The sequence below is a fragment of the Mycteria americana genome, chromosome 1, assembly GCF_035582795.1.
Source record: "Mycteria americana isolate JAX WOST 10 ecotype Jacksonville Zoo and Gardens chromosome 1, USCA_MyAme_1.0, whole genome shotgun sequence".
Lineage (NCBI taxonomy): Eukaryota > Metazoa > Chordata > Aves > Ciconiiformes > Ciconiidae > Mycteria > Mycteria americana.
In genome coordinates, this window is record NC_134365.1 from 54,675,590 (window position 1) to 54,693,945 (window position 18,356).

The 18,356-nt window shown below is 42.1% G+C and overlaps 1 protein-coding gene across 1 annotated transcript in view; it reads right to left on the reverse strand.

The window, feature by feature from the left end:
• The window catches only part of AGBL3 (AGBL carboxypeptidase 3), a 29,441-nt gene extending 12,413 nt beyond the window's left edge, over nt 1–17,028 (reverse strand). Inside the window, 12 exon segments of the mRNA XM_075498405.1 lie at nt 1,923–1,989; nt 3,121–3,200; nt 3,358–3,455; nt 4,002–4,128; nt 5,236–5,398; nt 6,982–7,761; nt 8,287–8,392; nt 12,324–12,431; nt 14,031–14,213; nt 15,491–15,551; nt 16,853–16,882; nt 16,885–17,028. Of these exon segments, the coding sequence (XP_075354520.1) occupies nt 1,923–1,989; nt 3,121–3,200; nt 3,358–3,455; nt 4,002–4,128; nt 5,236–5,398; nt 6,982–7,761; nt 8,287–8,392; nt 12,324–12,431; nt 14,031–14,213; nt 15,491–15,551; nt 16,853–16,882; nt 16,885–16,944 (1,863 nt within the window). The 5' untranslated portion in view covers nt 16,945–17,028.
• Nucleotides 17,029–18,356: the final 1,328 nt, after the last annotated feature.

Consider the following 18,356-nt stretch of genomic DNA (forward strand, 5'->3'; position numbering starts at 1 on the left):
CGATGTCAGAAAAAACTGGAATCAATCCCACTGACTGCCATGGTGAGTGTTTCAACACAAACAAGGCTATTTTTAGCAAATGAAGTGGAAAGGCTCAGAGTTTTAGGCAAATTTTTCTCAAGTTGCCAGTCCTCACAGCTGCCAGTCCTATGTCACACCCCCATGCACAGCCATATTGCTAGCCAAATGACAGGAGCTGGGACAAGAAAGCATTAGGGGCTGAGAAGTACTAAAAGGCCCGGGATACTTGGTATTAACCAGAAAATGCTGCTCACTTTTAGAGCCCATTTACCATTTTCATTCTGAAGTTTTCATCAATTTTTTTTTTTTCAAAATCCAGCACCAGGAAATGTACCCGTGTGGATTTATCATTCACATATGAATAAACTCAATCCCAAAGGTAGCATTATAAGAACGAACATGACAGAGGGTACATTAAGAAAAAAATGTATCAAAACTCATCCTTCCTCTGCGTACTTTCACCAACTCTCTGCTACCAGTCCTTGTACTGTGCAAAAGAGACTTTTCATCCAACCCACTACGGTTGACCTTCTGTAACTAATATAGTCCTGGAAATACCATGGCATCAGTGGTGGAAATTCCTGCTTGGTTCTTTAGCACTGAACAGAATAGGGGAAGAAATTTCAAGCTGTGGATAAACATTAAAAGTTGACACCACCTTCATAGCTCTTCCACCAGAAATTACTACCCCCAAGGTGGGCTGAGTGAGTGGAGTCTGTCTGGACTTCACCTTCCTTAAGTACAAAACCCTGTAGCTTTGCTTAAACTCTGGATGACAGTGGGACTAAGTGGAACTGTTGGACTTCGCACAAACATGTGTTCTCCATATAACTTCTCGAGGGACAAATGCCTCCAGGGAGGGGCAGAACACATAAAGGGATCGGTGGCAGCTTTCCTCACCACAAGTGCACTCACTAGAGCTTATCTGACTACATCATGTTTCAAACTATCATTCCTGAAACTAGATCTAAAACTCCAAATCATGCAATTTGTCAACCAGTCCAGTCATCCAAAATGCCTATCTGCATGTTCTGCAAAGTGTTACAGGGGTCACTTCAGTTTTACACACTCTTAGTACACAGTCTTGGTACTAGTTTCCCCTTTTACTGTTGTTTATTTACTGTATTTATGTCACAAACAGGAAGCAATAATTTACAGGAACTATTATTGTTGGCTAAAATTCATCCACAAGCTTTCTAAAAGTAATACACTCACAAAAGTTTGTTTTGCTTATCTACAGGAAATATCTTGAGTGCACCAAAGAAATAAACACCAAGTAAACGAGGACAAAAAACCATGTTTCAACCAGTTCTTTTCAGCAAAATAAAGAAATACAGGTTTCAGGAAAATAAAATGTCTCATTGCCATCCAGTGAAAGCACTGTTAAAACTGGGGCTACATTTGCCTATGAGATTAGAAGTAGGTAATGGAGTAGTCTGATGCTGACAGCACTTAGCACCAGTGTGATGACTTGCCTGCACGTGTGAGAGGAGAACACAACCCCGAACACTCTGGACTGGGTATCTGAAAGTATGGCTGACACCAGTGTACATGGGCACAATACTTCCTGTGCTCAAAGCTGGTGCCCTCCTCCTCCTCACCGTGACCCTATGTCTGCTTACTCAGCTGTACTGCAGAACCTGACAGGTAGAAAGCCACCTTCTTTTGAAACAAACCCACCATCTTCTGGACAATCTGGGTTAAGCTATAGGAAAAATTAATATTATTGCTTTGCGCTGTTCATTTGGACTGTATCTCTATAGACTACTGCTTTGTTAATTACTATTCTGACTGACTTAATCCTCAGGTTCTTCAAAATAGAGCCTGTTAAACTCTAGTGATTCTTTCCCAGTGGCATTCAGGACAGAGATGTAAACAGACAAGAAAAAGACACAGCATACCTTAGTACCTAGTTTTAGCTGGTGTGCAACAAGATCACAGGATTCTGGGCTGTCAGAAGTTTGGCTGCTGTGAAAGACGAGCATTGTTTTGTTTAATTTCCAAATTTGGTGATTGCAAACAGTATTTTGCAGCGTTCATTCCAACCATTAACAGGTGTTTTCTCTAGTAACCCTAGCTGTAGAGATGTAAATCTGTTTTCCACATGCATGTCTTCCAGATCCCCTTTTTAATTTTACAGACCTACAGCTAACCTGCAAAAAGTGGGCATCATCATCTTAGAGAAAGCTTGGTTACTGAAAGAGATGTGATCTATCCAGAAGACACCTCCTGCTTCTACCTAGGTTTCTTTTAGTTCTGCTTCACGCACCTTCCCACTCCCTCCTAAATCCTCTCACAGAACATCATCCTCTTTGCTCCCAGCAAGCCTTCTCCTAGTTCTCTGATGGTACATTAAGATCTTGTGTCTCTTTTTATTTCCTTGCAGTTCAGCACCAGTTGTGAAGCTCAGCTCTTTATTTCTATACTTGGGGGACCTAGTTTGATGAGATAGATCCAACCTATTAATGTTTCCCCCAAAAAAGAAATGTACAAAAGTTTTATTCCCTAATAAATGACCATAGGGCCACAGCTGTTCACACATAAATGCTCACCTCTCACAAATCACCTGCACAACTGATCTTGCAGGCACTTCCAGTCTGCACGGGCACAGGAGGAGCTGGTCATGTTTAATAGGTGTATCATTTGGTCAGCATAGAGATTCTTGCACTGCTATCAATTACCCTGAACTTAACCCCTTTGGCTAAATGGAATCAGACTAGCATCTTCCGTAGTTAATAAAATGAGGTTTACACAAAACCAAAACGATATGTCTTATATTGTGGCTAGATTGCTCTGCAAAATGTAAGGCTGAAAAAAGCATATTGATTTAAGCGATGCAATAGACCAAGCTCTGTACCAATGCAGTTTCATTTCTCCTCAGGAAGGCCACCTGGGGTAGATACAGAGCTCTACGTCCAATGAACTGGCTGTTAAGGTTTGGATATAAGATTTGTATGCAATCTTTTAAGGAACGTTAAATTAAGGAGTGTGACTATTAAAAAGTGTAATTTTAGTAACACTTCTAACATTTACTCTGGCAGTCTTTATGGGGTACAGAGAACATATAAATTGTGGCATATCTGAATAGTTCTAAGTTACCTGGAATCCCAGCCCAACACATCAGAGTTCAGGACCTTGGAGTTCACCCTGGCTTGCTGTTTCACTACTTTCTCGTGTTCCTTCAGGCACAGACAATAAGAAACACCACAAATTTAGTTTACTGCTTAAAGAAAGCCATTATCAAATTATTATTGCTATAACGCTATAGAGTATTATGTTTTGTTACAGTAGGATGAACTGAGGCAGGAGAAAAGGCCTAGGGGCAACTTTCCTTACCTCCTTGTTATGAACACAGTAGTTCAAGAGAGCATCACAGAAATGCTGTCCTATTGACTCCAAGTCTTTCATATCAAAATGGGTGCTTCGTCTGCAGCCTGCAGCATCAATAGGAGCAAGACATAAATGAAAATGTCAGTCATCCTGCTGACTGCTAGGTATCTGTGATATTTCAGGATGGTGGCTGACTGCAAACTCACATATCTTTCACTGACAGATGCTAGACAGGTCTATGACTGCCAGAGTTTTACACAGATGATATTACAGATCATTATTCTGCCTATATGAACAAATCTGTCCACTCGGAGGGGGTTAACTATAATGCATTGTTAACTGATTCCCTACTACAAAATTTCCTAAAAATACAACTGGCTTTAGTTACTGCTTTTAATTTGACATCCACTAATGTTGTTCTTTCATGATACATATGCAATAATGCTAGCGGTGGCCTGAAAGGTTGCTAGGTGAATGCCCTAGTTTTAGTGTTTTTCCCAACTCATATCTTAAATCATCATTCATTTCTATCCAATAAGACAGAACACCAACAAGGGGCTGGTAGCTCAAGCTACCATTTTCCATGAAAAACCAAAAGTAAAGGTCTTGTTTGATGATTCCTACCAAATAGCTACAGGGAATTGTCTCACCTAACTTAGAGCCACAAATAGAAGCTTCCAAAGTGTAGCTGTTGTTGATGCCCATCTTCCACATTACCACTCGACCTGTGCCTTCTTTGCTCTTTCGTACTCTGAAACGGCAGTCTGGGAATGAGAACTTAAAAGACAAGCACAGCATTAGCCTTTGAAGTAAACAGGAAGATGCAATAATTTCATTTTAACCCTGCAAGTTTTTTAAAATCTTATCTACCCAGGTAAACAATTGTGAGTTTTCACTCTACTTGAATATGCACAACATAGCTCAGAGCGTACTGTTATTACTGGTATAATGGAGATGTAGGTGAAATAACAGACCTCTGATTAAAAGTTTATTTTACTTTAAGGATTTCTGAGACATCTGTAAATAATTTTTTATGTGGCTGTACTTACTGTTTCTAAGTGATTCTATATAGACAGCTGACCAGCTGAGTTACCACAAATTCTGTTACATACCAACATGCATATTTACTAAAAAGTTGGAATACCTCTTCTCTCATGAGTTAACAGACCAACAGTTTGATGCAACCAATCTGGAGCTCACAACCACTTCATCATTGACATCTGAGGAAAACAGCATTAGCTGCAAGTATGCAATGACATCTAGTAGGTTAGTTTGTGTGTTGTTTTATTCCTGAGCCTTTGCAACCTTTCTGGTTCAAAAGAAGCTTACTGCAGTCAGATTTTGCTGGAAAATGACATATTTTAAAAACCGTCATTTCCTACTAAACTTTTCTTTTTCCTAATTGAAATATCTTACACAAGCATGGTGATTTTGACACAATTTTCAAAAGAAGTTTTCAAAAGGATTCAATCTGGAGGAACATTTTTCTTCTTTAATTTCTTATTTGCTTACTTGTTTGTTTTTAATTCTACAATATATTTTAAACCTGCATTTAATATACGAGTACACAATATTTAATGTTAGGTTTTGACATTGTTAAAACAATGTTACTTTGATATTCCATTTTTTTTTCATTCTTTTAAAAAAATCTTTAAAAAATGCTAACTTTATGTCCCAGTTCAGCATAATACATTTTAGAGTGCTGGAACTTCAAAGGAGTTAAAATTTCATATTCCTACCATTTCTAGTTTTAGCCAATTGAAGATTATTTTACTGGCTGAAATGCGGTCTTTTAATAAATGTGATACCTTAACAAAAAATTAGGGATTCCAGGTAGTGCTTGAATTTTTAGGTGAGTAAGTTTCTAGCCAGGCATTTACCTACCTTATCTGGGCAGCTCTTGCTCAGCAAGAGTGGGAAGACACGTGGATGCGCATATGGTGCTTTTCCTTGCTGCTTTCTCTCACAACCATACATGAAGACATTTTGTTTCCTGTTGTGACCATGGATGTCACAATACAGAAAAACATCACGTTCCCCCATCACTCTGTAATACGGGATGAGACAGAATACTTTATTAAAAGTGGTTTTAAAAGTGGTTTGGTTCTTTTTCTCCACCTCAGAAATAAGCCTGAGCTAATACGTTACACTGAAGCTCATGTGTAACCCAAAGAGCAAGAAATCAATACAAGTTTCATATTCTGAGCTCTAAGTTAAAAATTTAGTGTGCTAGATTAGAGCCAAACTGCTCAGTTCCCTCCAAAATAAACCACTTGTCACAGCACTGAAAAAACATATGAATGTATGCACCATCAGCCTTTGTCCATGTGTTTGTTCTAACCCTCAGGCTCTGTAGATGTGTACATGAGCACGTTGTACAGCTGAAAGCCACTATTCTTATCTGCTGTGTGTTGAATCTGCTTATGTGTTGAGTAATACATGCTGTACAATTATGAGACTGAAACATAAACGGCAGTGAATACTCTTTCTTTTATCAAACTGAAGACATCAATTTTTATGATGTGCCAAGATTCTGCAATGTATTATTGCTTAACTAACTTTTTAAAGAAAATTTGCAGGTAGACACATTGGGGTTTAGCAACCCACAACCCCAATGCCCAATACGTGGCAAAGCAGAGCTCTACAGGGAAGATGAAGATGGCACCACGGCTTGTCACCTGGGGTTTTTACTCTGGGCAGGAGATGGAAATCCATGGTGGAACTAAGAAGGAAGCAGTAATAAACATATCTGTCTCAGCTGACAGTAGCTGACTGAGGCTGAAGGTCAGTCGCACTTCAGCAGACATAATTAATACTAATTACAGGGCACTCACAAGTGCAGGCTGTCTCCATATAGTAAGACCGAGAGAGGAATCTCATGGAAAAGAAGGAGAGGCACAGTGCTCATTCCCTGTAAGCTAGGGATCTACATGCCAAAACATTCATTTGAAAGAATACAGATCTTCTATAAACAGGCTGTAACTAGATGAAAAGCATTAAATGTACTAATTCTGACACTGGCTTTTGCACAAGAGTCTTGTTTGTATTAATTTGTTACAGAAGTTAAAACCAGAGAGATTTAGTTTACTAGCTGAAGGTTTAGTTTAATACCCAAAGGTTTAGTTTTATATCCAGAGTATCAATGTCTCTGTGACTGGAAGTCTGCATAAGAAATCAAATATATTTGTAGCAAAACATACAGCAAACTTGGCAATTTTTGCTGTCAAATGGACATCTGGGATCTATTCTGAACCTAACTTCATTCTGGGTCATGGTTGTGTGCCAGAAAAGAAGAAAATGAGAGAAATAAGGAATTTGATAAGTAGATTTTGGCAGACGATAGTGGGGAGAAATATGCTGAAAATGTTTTGACGAAAACTCTTTTACTTTGGAGATATAACTTATTACCAGGAATGGAGAGAGGATATTAAAGGAAAACCTGCACAATACTGAAGAAAAAAATAACCCACTCTGAAATGCAACTGAAGGTAAACAAAACAGTCAGAAAGGCTTGGGTACAGGGCCAAGACGTAAACAAAACCAAAACAACAAGGGACAGAGAAGTCACGTTAACAAAGAGACAGTGGGAAGAAAAATCATCTATTGTAAAGGGAAAGAAAATGAGGTTACCTTTTGATCATGTTTCGGGTATACCAGATGGAAGGATAACATTTCTTCACGTTAGATCTGTATTTGCGGTTCAAGTCCTGACCTGTTAAAGAACAGCGGTGATTTCCCACAATCACACCATCTGGATTCAACATGGGTACCACTTTGAAGACAAAATTGTCCCGCAGCACTTGAGCTTTGCCTGAATTGCCAAGAATGTAATCCAGAAAGCCCTTCATTATCCAGGAACTGTTAGTTTCTCCTGGATGCACCCTCGCGGTTAGTATCACAGCCTTCCTCTTGGTGCCCTTGCCACTTTGGGAGGGGTTGGTGATAGTTAAAACATACACTATGTTTCCTGCCAGTGAATGGCACAAGATGTGAATCTTGCAGAATTTGGACTTCACTGGATCTTTAGAGATGGCCACCAGGTACTCCTGCAGGTTGGAGTAGGTGTAAGGATAGCAGTGGGCAAAGTAGCAGGTGTCTCCGTCATGAGGGAACTGGAATGTCCAAGTGAGTGAGAAATACTGACGTCCACCTTGGCCCGCATTGTTTTTGTAATACTTGATTTCGTTTCCAGTCCTTCGCCAGCCAACCTTGTGTTTCTTAGCATCGGCTTCTGAGTACAACAGTGGCCGCAAGCCACATTTATATAAGCTGTTACGCCTGGTAAAGTTGACAATAGTGAAGCGATACGGCATCCCTGCCTGCATATTGCTTACTTGGAAGTAGTACCACTGCGTGTGTCTGCTTGTGTAGAGGTCGGTGCGCAGTGTCAGCTGGTACTCAAATTCATTGCTGGTAGGCAGAAAGAAGACACACAATTGTGAAACTGGTTAGCACTGTAGTATGATGCAGTGTCAAATAATGCAGACTGCCATGAAAAAGCACCCTGCAGTGAATCAGGTGCAAATCTGATTTACACCGTTACAAATCAAAGTCTACACAGCTGCCAGGAAAAGATGCCTAATTGCACTGAGTGTGTCAATAATGCAACTGCTGTCTTCATTAGGACTTTTAATAGTAAGTAGGACTTCTAAAAATGTTCTCCACACTATGCTTTAAAAGGAGGTGCTTAAGAAAAGGTGTTCAGTTTGTGTGGGTGATTATCACCTATAGAAAATGTTCAGTGCTACGGAATGGCTATCAGACCATTTCATGTGAAGGTTACCTGAAACTACTTTTGAAGCTTATTCAACTAATGTAAAAAAGTTACAAACCCAGAGCAACACAGCCTGCTCAGAAACTGATAGCAGGCTGCTGATAATAACAACTCTGATAATAACTCCATCTTAATAAAATAAAAAAAGATTAGAAACTTACACTTTGACCACCTTCTGCAAATTCCCACTCTCAAACCGTGCTTCGAAGATCAGTGTGTTGTCCCCTTTCTGATGGAGGATCTGCTTCAGGGGGCAGAGACCTCTCACTTGGGAATACATAAAGCAGGAATTTTTGTTAGCTAGAGGAAGGAGCAGAACAGATGTCTTTCATTTCAGTCTGAGTCATTTTAGGAAATACCTGCATCCTTCTGAAAATTCCTTCTAGAAGCAGACAGCTGCATGGACCTGAACTTCAAAGCACATCTTAGGTATGTGTAAAAGAAATTATACGAAGATTTTGCTGCCCATTCCCAGTTAACCTTATGGATTTCAGCCAGCCTAAGATCTGACTCTGTCTTGGAGGTGCCTGTGTGTCTCTGTACGAGCAAAGGGCAATTCATACTCTGTACTTTGGCAAAGCAACTGAGTTAAGTGGAAAGACTCTAGGACACAGCTCTCCCAGGTCTTTTCACCAGTCAAATGGACAACTTCTCTACTTAGAAATCATATGTAGCTGACAACTCTTGCCATCAGTTTGTTTTTAAATCTCTGTATTCAATTATTCTAGTCTAGAAGTAAAAAATATGATGTCCAGACCGAGCAGCAATCACTTCTATATTGCAAGTGATGTTTTCACATCACATTTAGCATGCAGTTTGAGCCCATATCTCCTTTTGCTCTTTTCTGCTACTTTTTCCTCAGATGAGAGGCTCACAGAGGCATAACTGAACTTTTTACTACAATCTTCATTACCATACTTCATTAAAGACCAGAACTTCTGGATTTGCCATCAGCAAGAATTTACTATTTTGGTTGGGAAGTTGTTTCGGTTCCAGAATCTTCTTGGCATAATTTTAACGGTCAAGGATCCTCCCTTTACAGAACCAAGGCAAGAATTATTTTTAACATTTATTTGCTTTCTCTGCATTGGCATCAATATGGTGGCAAAGGCGTGGAAAACCAGAGTAATCAAAACTTCCTGTCGCCTCCAAACCATACCCACAAAATAGAGAAAGAGGATGAGTCTCTTCTGCTGAAAGCCAGGAGCCCAAAGATCCTGCTGCAGAGTCAGTGAAGCCATGCTGGCCGCTCTGGCCGACCTCAGCAGCACAAGCTGCACTCTGATGCTTGGGTTAGGGCCAGCTCAGGGAAAAGGAGGACAGGTGAAAACTGCAGATATTCCAGGCTGAAACTATGTTCTGTGAGACTGTGGTTTTCACACTGCTGATATCAAACCGTCTGTCTTATCTGCCAGAAGTGAAACTCCCCACTACATAAGTTTCTAACTAGCAAAATGAAGGATTTGTACTGGTGGCTGGACACCGACCGCCAAGCTGTTGTATTCTCACGTCCTGTATTCTTGCTTCTATGTCCTTACTGCTGGATCCTCCTGAGGAGAAACTGCCTCCTTACCACGCTGCCAATTAGGGGGACTGACCCTGTACCATACAGCAGGGTTAGAGCTGCACAGCAGCCCCCGTTCAGACCAGAGTTGTCTGCCCTTGCTTGACTGGGGCTGTGCTAGAGATTTATCCTGCAGCAGTCTGTCTTATTCTCTCCTGTAGTTTTGTTAAAGCTCTGACAGTACTGCTCAGGGAAGTTATGTAAAGCTAAGATTCTTATAAGTTGTTTTTTCATTCCTTGAATCACTGTTGCCATATACAAAAGATGCCATATTCAGTGTATTGTTCTTCATGACTGAAGTTACTACAGAGCCATAGGGGGTTTCATTAGAGAAGGGCTGTTAGCTTTGCTGTCTGGGATACCCACTTGAATAATTACTTTCTGTGTAGCTGAAATTCCATTCACAGTTTCTCTACCCTTCCCTTCCTCTTCATGCTCTTCCTTAACATTAAGGAAGAAAAATATTTCAGTAGTTAATCCAGTAAAACTGTTTCTGGAAACATCTGTATCAGTCAAACACTATAGAATGAAATGCACAAATAAAATCTGAGATCTCTATCATGGTATTTTGATGTTTCTGCATGGAAGTCACCATTGGATTGTATTTTTCTCTCCTAAATCAGATTTTAGGAGGGCCTGTAGGAACTCAGCAGCAGGTAGTTCCCAGACAGGCAGGAACTCCCAGCTCCTGCTGAATTCAAATTCAAATTCAGTGGGAATCAGGAGAGTGCCGCTGCTGTCTCCTGCAGGATGCAATGGCTCATTACATGCCAGTCAAAGTCTGTGGCACTCAGGTCATAAATCTGCATAAGTGCAGATGCCTGTCCTACCCTAGAGAGCTTCTCTGCAAGGAGGATTTCAGGGTTTCAAAAACTGTATTTATTTCTATATAACTTAGATGGCAAAGCTAGCAAGCTGGGGGTTTCTGTCCCAGGAACAGAAAGGACAAGATGAACTCCATGGGGATCCAAAATTCTCATCCTCCTCCCACCTGCTCCTGTCCCCCAGCTGGCCGCAGTGCCCAGCAGCCCAGTTCGCACAAGGAGTCTGTGCTCCCTGGTGCAAGCAGGGAAGGGGAGTAAAGGCTCCAGGGCTCTGAGGCTCTCTGCAGGTCCTGCTACCAGCCAAACCCGAGGCTAGGAGGCAAAGTGGCACACTCAAGGCAGTGAACGTACAATTACAGTCACTTAAAAACTCACCCTGTAGTCAACAAATACTGACTATTACTATCCATATGTTTAGATACTGAGTCTTCACAGCAATAGCAAGCACTCATATTCTGCCGCAGCTTGATGTTTGCTAGCCCGGGAATTGCTAACTGCCTGTAACTGTCTGCACAACATCATTCCTCAGGAGCAAGAGGGAGAACTGGCCACACTTAAAAGGCAGCAGTTTTCACCTCCTTGGTTTGAAGTTTCATTACTGAAGTCTGAGAACCATGATACCAAAACCACACTTTGCTGGAGAGTTGTACAGGCTGAAATAAGAATCACTTCCAGTCGCCTGTGCGTGAAATTCAAGTCAGTAATAAAGGACGTGGAAAGTTGCATTTTTAAAGAACAGCAACTAAAGGACCATAACAGAAACCACTGTCCTTGTTTTCAAAAAGGCAGAGTGCTGGGATTCAGAGTGTTCCTTCACATCTTATCCCTTGCAATAAGTTAGCAGGTCCAGTTGCAGAGGACAGAAGTTCCTTCCTAGTCAGACAGCAGTTACCAGTTTTCTTGGCCACCGAATGCAGCAACCTATTAGTGAGAGGTAATACACCCATACTGCAGAAGTAGCTAATTTCTAAATAATAAAACGTCGAAGAGTAACAGTCCTTTTCAATATATTGCAAGCTTTTACCAACTGTGTTGACCTCAAGAAGGATGCCCACTCCCTTTCAGTTTTGTGCTTCTGAAAATTTTGTGGCCACATCTAGTTATCCTAGGATTGCAAAATTATTATCATCCTTTCTTATCTATGTGGAAGTAGCCCAAGACCAAAATCAACAACTGCCAGAAGTTCCAAGTTCATCGAAGGCAACTGCATCAACTTAGCAAACACAGGAAAGAATAAATAACTCTGATAATCAACTGGTGATGGTGGAATAAGGCAACGAACTCCCTTCAATTCTGTCCAATTAATCCTTGCCAGACTTAGGAGCCTGTAATGAAGCACTGATCCAATCTGGCCAGATTTTGTTTCTAAGTCTTGGCAAAACCAGTATAGCAAACAGGATAATAAAATCTCCCAACACAGACTTTAGTGTTGATCCTGCAGTTACACAGCTCTCATCTTTTTCACTTTCTCTTTTGGCTTTTAAATTATCTTTCTCCACTCATATTTTCACAACAAACTCATTTTAGGCCGGTTCATACTGTTACTCACTGAGAAGAATGGCTTGAGCTGAGCTGGACTTCTCAGATAATTAACAGTATGGATAATTAACAGAACTTATGGATGATGAGACAGCTGTGTAACTAATTTCCTTCCCTATCTATAGGAAAATAATTTACTCCCAAGTGCCATAAAATAACAATAGAAAATCATATTGATTTCATCAGGCTTTGAATTAGGTTCACAAAGGAGATCAAAGCAGGTGCTTCATCTACCTACAGCTGACAGCAAGATTTCTCAGGGTGTTCCTACCTTCTTCTCCTAGATAAATCAGAGTGCCTTTGTCAGGAGTTTGGTATGGCGGCGTCATCTCCAAACCTGTTGGAGTGTACAATGGCTCAGGGGTAGTGGGTATCCAATCTGAAAGGAAGAGACACACAGAGGGAGTACAAGCAGGAAGATTGTATTAGAGTCTTTATAATATGAAGGACACATTGAAAAGCGGTTCATCTTATTTATACCAGTTGCACATAAAGGAAGAGGGAAGCCCCCTTCTCAACCTCATTTTTTTGGATCTGTGAACAAATCTTCACTATAACTCTAAATAAAAATACATATCAGTCTGTGCATGGACTAACTTATGCTGGGCAAACTTACCTCTGTTCCCTGTACAGCTTGCTTACCATCAGTGAGGATGACAATGGTGAATGTTAGACAGCATTGGTACCATAAGGAAAACAGATGCTCCAACTACAGAGTGAAGTCATTGATTGCGACCACAGACACTGCATGGCTATAATGCAGTGTCTCCATGTAACTCGCATGACATCTGCCTGGCATGTCAAAGACCTGTTGAGCTCTGATTAATTCTAACAGTAGGCCTTTCCTTACTGTAATACTCACAGCAGTCCTATCCCATTCCATTCAAGATACTGGGATCTATTTTCAAAGGTAACAGAATAAGGGCATAGATGTCTCAGTCCCACCTCTGTGCATTTCCGATTTCTACTGATTACTTCCAAATTGCAATTGGTTGTATCTAGAAAGCATAGGGACTGTTCAAGTCTTCACTATCTCGTAATAGGTTTGCAGTATGACTTTTGTACAGACTGCATAAAAGCAGCTATTAGCTGACATTCATATTTAACCATATAGCCCTGAAATACAGTAATTGCTGTATTTCAGCTGATATGCTAATAACAGGACATGACATTGCTAATAACAGGACATGAAATTTGTACGGAATTTGCAAGACCTCAGGACTGAGGCTCATCAGGTTTGCTCTATCTGAACTTTTCTTTATCTGCCTGCAGCTTTGTTTCACTTAATTTAGCTGTGACAGGAATTTCCCTAATTGACCAGGTATGTATGGCTAATTTGTTTTATTTTTGTTTATCTTTGTGTGGTACAACCATAGGCTTATACGGACAGCAGTAACAAGGAGTTGTCCTGTGTAGAAATGCAGACCTAGAGCTGGACAAAACTCATTTTAGGGGTAACAAAGAGATGAAGGAAATAATATCTAACACATGTAAAGAACACTTTATATGGTAAATTCGGATGTAACATGGAGATGCAGACGGATGAAGAAAGAGAAAGGTGTAAGAGTAAGCTAGCAAACACATGAACATGACCCCAGAGTTATCTGGATCCTAGAGTGGGGAAGAAGAAATCATCAATACAAACATCATATTTCTCGCAGCAAAGGACTCCAGAGGCTGACCATTTGCAGCAAACAACCCCTCCCCTCCACCAGAACGAGACCTCTGCAATGAAACCACTGAGCTTAGGACCTAGAGGAGCACTGGAAGGGGAAGCCAGGAAAAGGGTGTGAATGAAGCATACGTATAACAAATTTAACTGCATTATGATTTTTAATTTTTCTATAGCAATTAGATCTGGACCAATAATGATTTGTCTCTTAAGATTTCACTTATACTAACAATAAATTCTTGGCTTTATTTATATATAAGATGTGCTTCCTCTTTTCCCATACACAAGATTTTAAGCACAACTTACCAATGTGCTCAATTCTGTCCCTGATGACTTCACATTGGTGGGGCCAGTACACCAGGGAAAACTGACTGGCAGGTGACGAGTCATCCAGATTCTGAGGCTCCTGAGGATGGGGTACCACTGCCTCTGAGTCAGATGATAACAGAATCTGTTTTGCCCTTGGAAAAAGATGAGTACAAATGGAATCTATAAGAAAGTGAAAGAACCCTTACATTAGTCTCTCTTGCTCTTCAGGGTGGAAACAGGCTGCAGAGATTATCTACGTGAAATTAACATAACTAAGCATGGCACAATAAAATTACATCCCACTGAAATGTAAATTTAATGCTCCATCCTATAAATCACACTGAATTTAAAAGTAGCATTGAATGAACAGTTAATTCATTAAAACCACAAAGCACACCAAGTATTCAACTGTAGCAGGGAATAGCTTATTCGGGTTTCTATAGAAAATGTTGGCATCTTTTATTATTATTGCTTTTATTACTACTGTGTAATGGTAGGGCTTACCATCTCAATGTCTGAGTCAAAATCTGTGCTGTGCAATATTATACAAATAACAAGCAAAGCTTATTCCTACCAAACTTATCACACAGAATGTATGCAACAACGAGATAGTACTGGCTAGTGTGACAGAGAGGTAACAATCTGATGCTATCACAAATTTTGTGAAGTAACAGAGACATTTGGAGGATGTGGGGGGGTCTTTGCTTGTCAGCAAGGAATTCTTCAAAGTTATGAGAAGCCACTTGAATGAAAACATGATAGGCAGAGAAAAAGCTTTGAAAAAATCTAGTAATTGGATGATTGGGACTGCTGGTACTGTGCACTGACCACAACACTGCCCTGAGGAAATTACCTGTCTTTGTCATAGATATGAAACGATCCCCATTCAAAGCATTCCCTGTCCTTCCTACTATCTGCTTAGAGCAGGCCAAAAGACAGGAGCTGGGTTTCAGGGGAAATTTTTCTTGTATTTGCTTTGGGTCTGAATCAGATACCAGCACCTGTAAGACTTATTTTACCAGAAAAAAATTCTAATCAGCTTTAGACCTGGTTTCTAGACCTACTTCTCCTCACAACAAACAAAATACAATAATAAGCAAAAGCACTTCATCTGAAGGATCTGGTTTCAAGTGTAGATGACATCATATGTGAAAAGTAAATGAATTAAAAACAAAACTGCTGAACCCATTTTTAAACTCTAGTGGATACCTAACTCTAATGGATACTTGGCTACTATAAAGCCAAATCAGTAACTGGTGATCAAGGGCATGCTGCAAGATGGGACTGAGATTAACTACTTACCTAGTTCGAGATCCATAAAATGTCACTAAATCTAACTCCGACTTTGTTTAGAGCTTGACAGTTATGTGAGCACTAATACCTTCCCCCCTCCCCTTATTCTTCCACCCTGTGGTCTTACAGGGAAGATGTAGGGGAATAACTGAAAGGGTCCTAACCTGTAAGAACAGCACACTGCTGACTGTCTTCTGTCACAAATGAGTTAGGGGGGTCTTCATCCTAAAAAAAAAATTAAAATACTAAAATAAAATTGAAAGTCCACAGTAGGACAGCTTGCTTTTGTTTATATTCACATAGAGAGCTGTGAGCTTTCACATAGAGGGCAGCTGTGAGCAGAAGAGCTGCCTCTGTTTTGGTTTACTTTATGGCCCGCGTAAGAATTGGCCAAATCTGCATGGTCATGTACTCTGTCATTATTCCTGGCCACCGCTCAAAGGAGACATGCTTTCACTTGTCCTCTTTTGCTTCCCCAGTGCCTCTCTGGTGCAGTTCTAGTATTCCTACCGTTGTGTGAAAAGCTATAGCGGAAAACTGATATAAGAAAAAAATGTTTGGTTGTCAGCTGCATTAATTAGCCCTCTGATCCCACTCATCAGACAAGCCTACTCATGTAAGAGCAGGACAGGCAATGGAAACCAATAGCTAGGACAGCCCTTCTGGTGACAGCCCAGATTTATGCCACAATTATCCCAAAGCTGTAAGGACTAGGTCAGGGAGGTGAGGAACTTGATACTGGCAAGTATCAAGGTAATGATACTTTATCAATACCAAGATACCGGTAACACTTGGCAAAAATTAAAAAAGCACCACTCTGCAGCCAAAGTGCACATGGGCCACGAAAAGCAACCAACTACCCTGGGTTGAATTTGAAGCACATTGGCAAGGCAGCACAGAGACAACAGTGCTTGTCCCCTTCACTGAGCTTAACAAAGAACATTTATTTCCTGGGTTTTCAATCTAATCCCCTTTCACTAACATCACATTCCATTAAAACCCGAATTTCCTTCCTGAAATATGAATAAGTGTTGGTAACATCAAATGCACTTCACAGGTGGTAAGAATACTCTCAGCCTTATTTATTGCTCCTATTTACATTCACCACATTTCCAAACACAGTACAGCGCTTCTAAAAATCTGCTAGTCCAGCGGCTGATCAGGAGCTTGACTTTTACAGGTCAAGAACTGAGAACAGTTGACAAACCAAGGCGCAGATAAAATCATTCTGTAGAGAAGGTAGAGGATTTTACTTTGCTCACTAACAAAGAGCCGGACTGCTCTCGATAACACGGACAGGGCTAGGGATGAGCTCTCAGGACAGGGGTTTGGGTAGGTCCCAAAATTTAGTTTCCGGACAAGCGTGCTCTGCGATGCACTTCGGGTGCCTGTAGAAATGGTTTGTTACTGGGGCTGCTTACTGATTTTCTTATGAGAATAAGAAGCAGTTGCTTCTAACGAATGGCAGCTGATGCCCCCGTCATCTGGGACACCTCAGACGGGGAGCAGGCACCGAGGGGACTTACTGAGCTGCCTTCCTCCCTGACGGCGAGGCTCTCCCCGTCCCATCCCGTCCCGCTGCCCGCCGCCGAGGGGCCCGGGCGGCGGGACAGGGCATCCCGGCGAGGCGGCGGCACCGCCGTGATCCCGCCCTTCGAGCGGCGAGCGCCGGCCGCACCCGAGCGGGAAAGGCCCGGGCTGCCGCCGGCAGAGGGGCGCGACCGCCGCAACCGGCCCCGCTCTCGCGAGAGTTCGGGCGCCGCTCGCCGCCGTTGGGCCGGGCGCGGTGGCGGGCTGGCGGGGCGTCCGGCCGGCCCGAGGCCGCGGGGATGGGGGACCGCGTTGGGAGCGGCGCCCGCGGCCCTGTGTTAGCCCCTGTCGCTGGCCGGCTCGGGGTTTGTGCCGCAGTGTCCCCGCCTAGCCAGCCAGGGCGGGGTACGGCCGTCCTGAAGAGGCCTGAGGTGCAGGGGGCAGAGTCTGTGCAGCGGCTTCCCTGTGCCTTCTGGTGCTTCTGCTGGCTTGGGCTGTGCGGGGAGAACAGACATTTTCCTTCTGTTACATGTAAACCCTCGTTATTTAAGTCAGGGAATGCAAGCAGCATAAAGCATTGCAATAAAGTAAAGGCAGTGTTTGCAAATCCTATGCACTTACATCAACAAGGCAACACCTTCTGTCCTAATTCATATTAACTGCAATACTTACAACCTGGTCTGTAAAAGAGTAGCCGCTCCCAGTTAACGCTCATCGTCCTGTATGGTTGAGGCGGGGCGCAGAGCACAAGCACATGCCCGCAGCACACCCCAATGTTGGCTCTTCACAGCCCATATGGCGGTAAGAAGGCAATCAGTCCGCCAGTCGCTAGTCTAGCTTAGACCTCCCAAGTGTCCTTAAGTGCCAGACGGGACCAAAGGCACCCACGTTTTGACTTCAGAAACTGCAAATGTGTGGCAGTGTTGGTCAGGCTGCTGCACGCCTGTGCAGGGCTTGATTAGTGTGCGTGCTGAGCTGATGCTGCAAGTGTCGGGCTTCCCGTGCGCGTGTGCCACACACACGTTTGTGCTTGCACAGCGTGTCTCATGCTCTCATCCTGTGCAGTAAATCCAGCCTCTCTGGAAAACTCGTAGGCACGTGTCTCTCTGCTCGGGAAATCTGTCAGGGCAGAAATTGGGAAACCAATGTCTGCTGAATTGCTATGACCTACTTGCAAAACTCAAACGACAGCCTGTGGTTTGATTTAATTTGACCCCGGCCCACACCTCCTTCAAAATTTTGAAGTACAGTTTGAGGAGGCATAAGCAGGCAGCTCTGATGGGTTACACGAGGGGATGCATCTACTTTGGACTCTCTCTGTCTGAGAGACAGAAGGAGACACTTCCCGGTCTTCCCATTCTTATTGTAGAGTACCATAGGTGCCTTCTGTAGAGTTTTACTAGCCCTTTCATGGACCAAAGGTGTTCTGCTCAGTAATCTGTTTTCTAGTTGCTTATTACATTCGGGCAATTACCCTATCACTTCAGTCTCATGGCTACA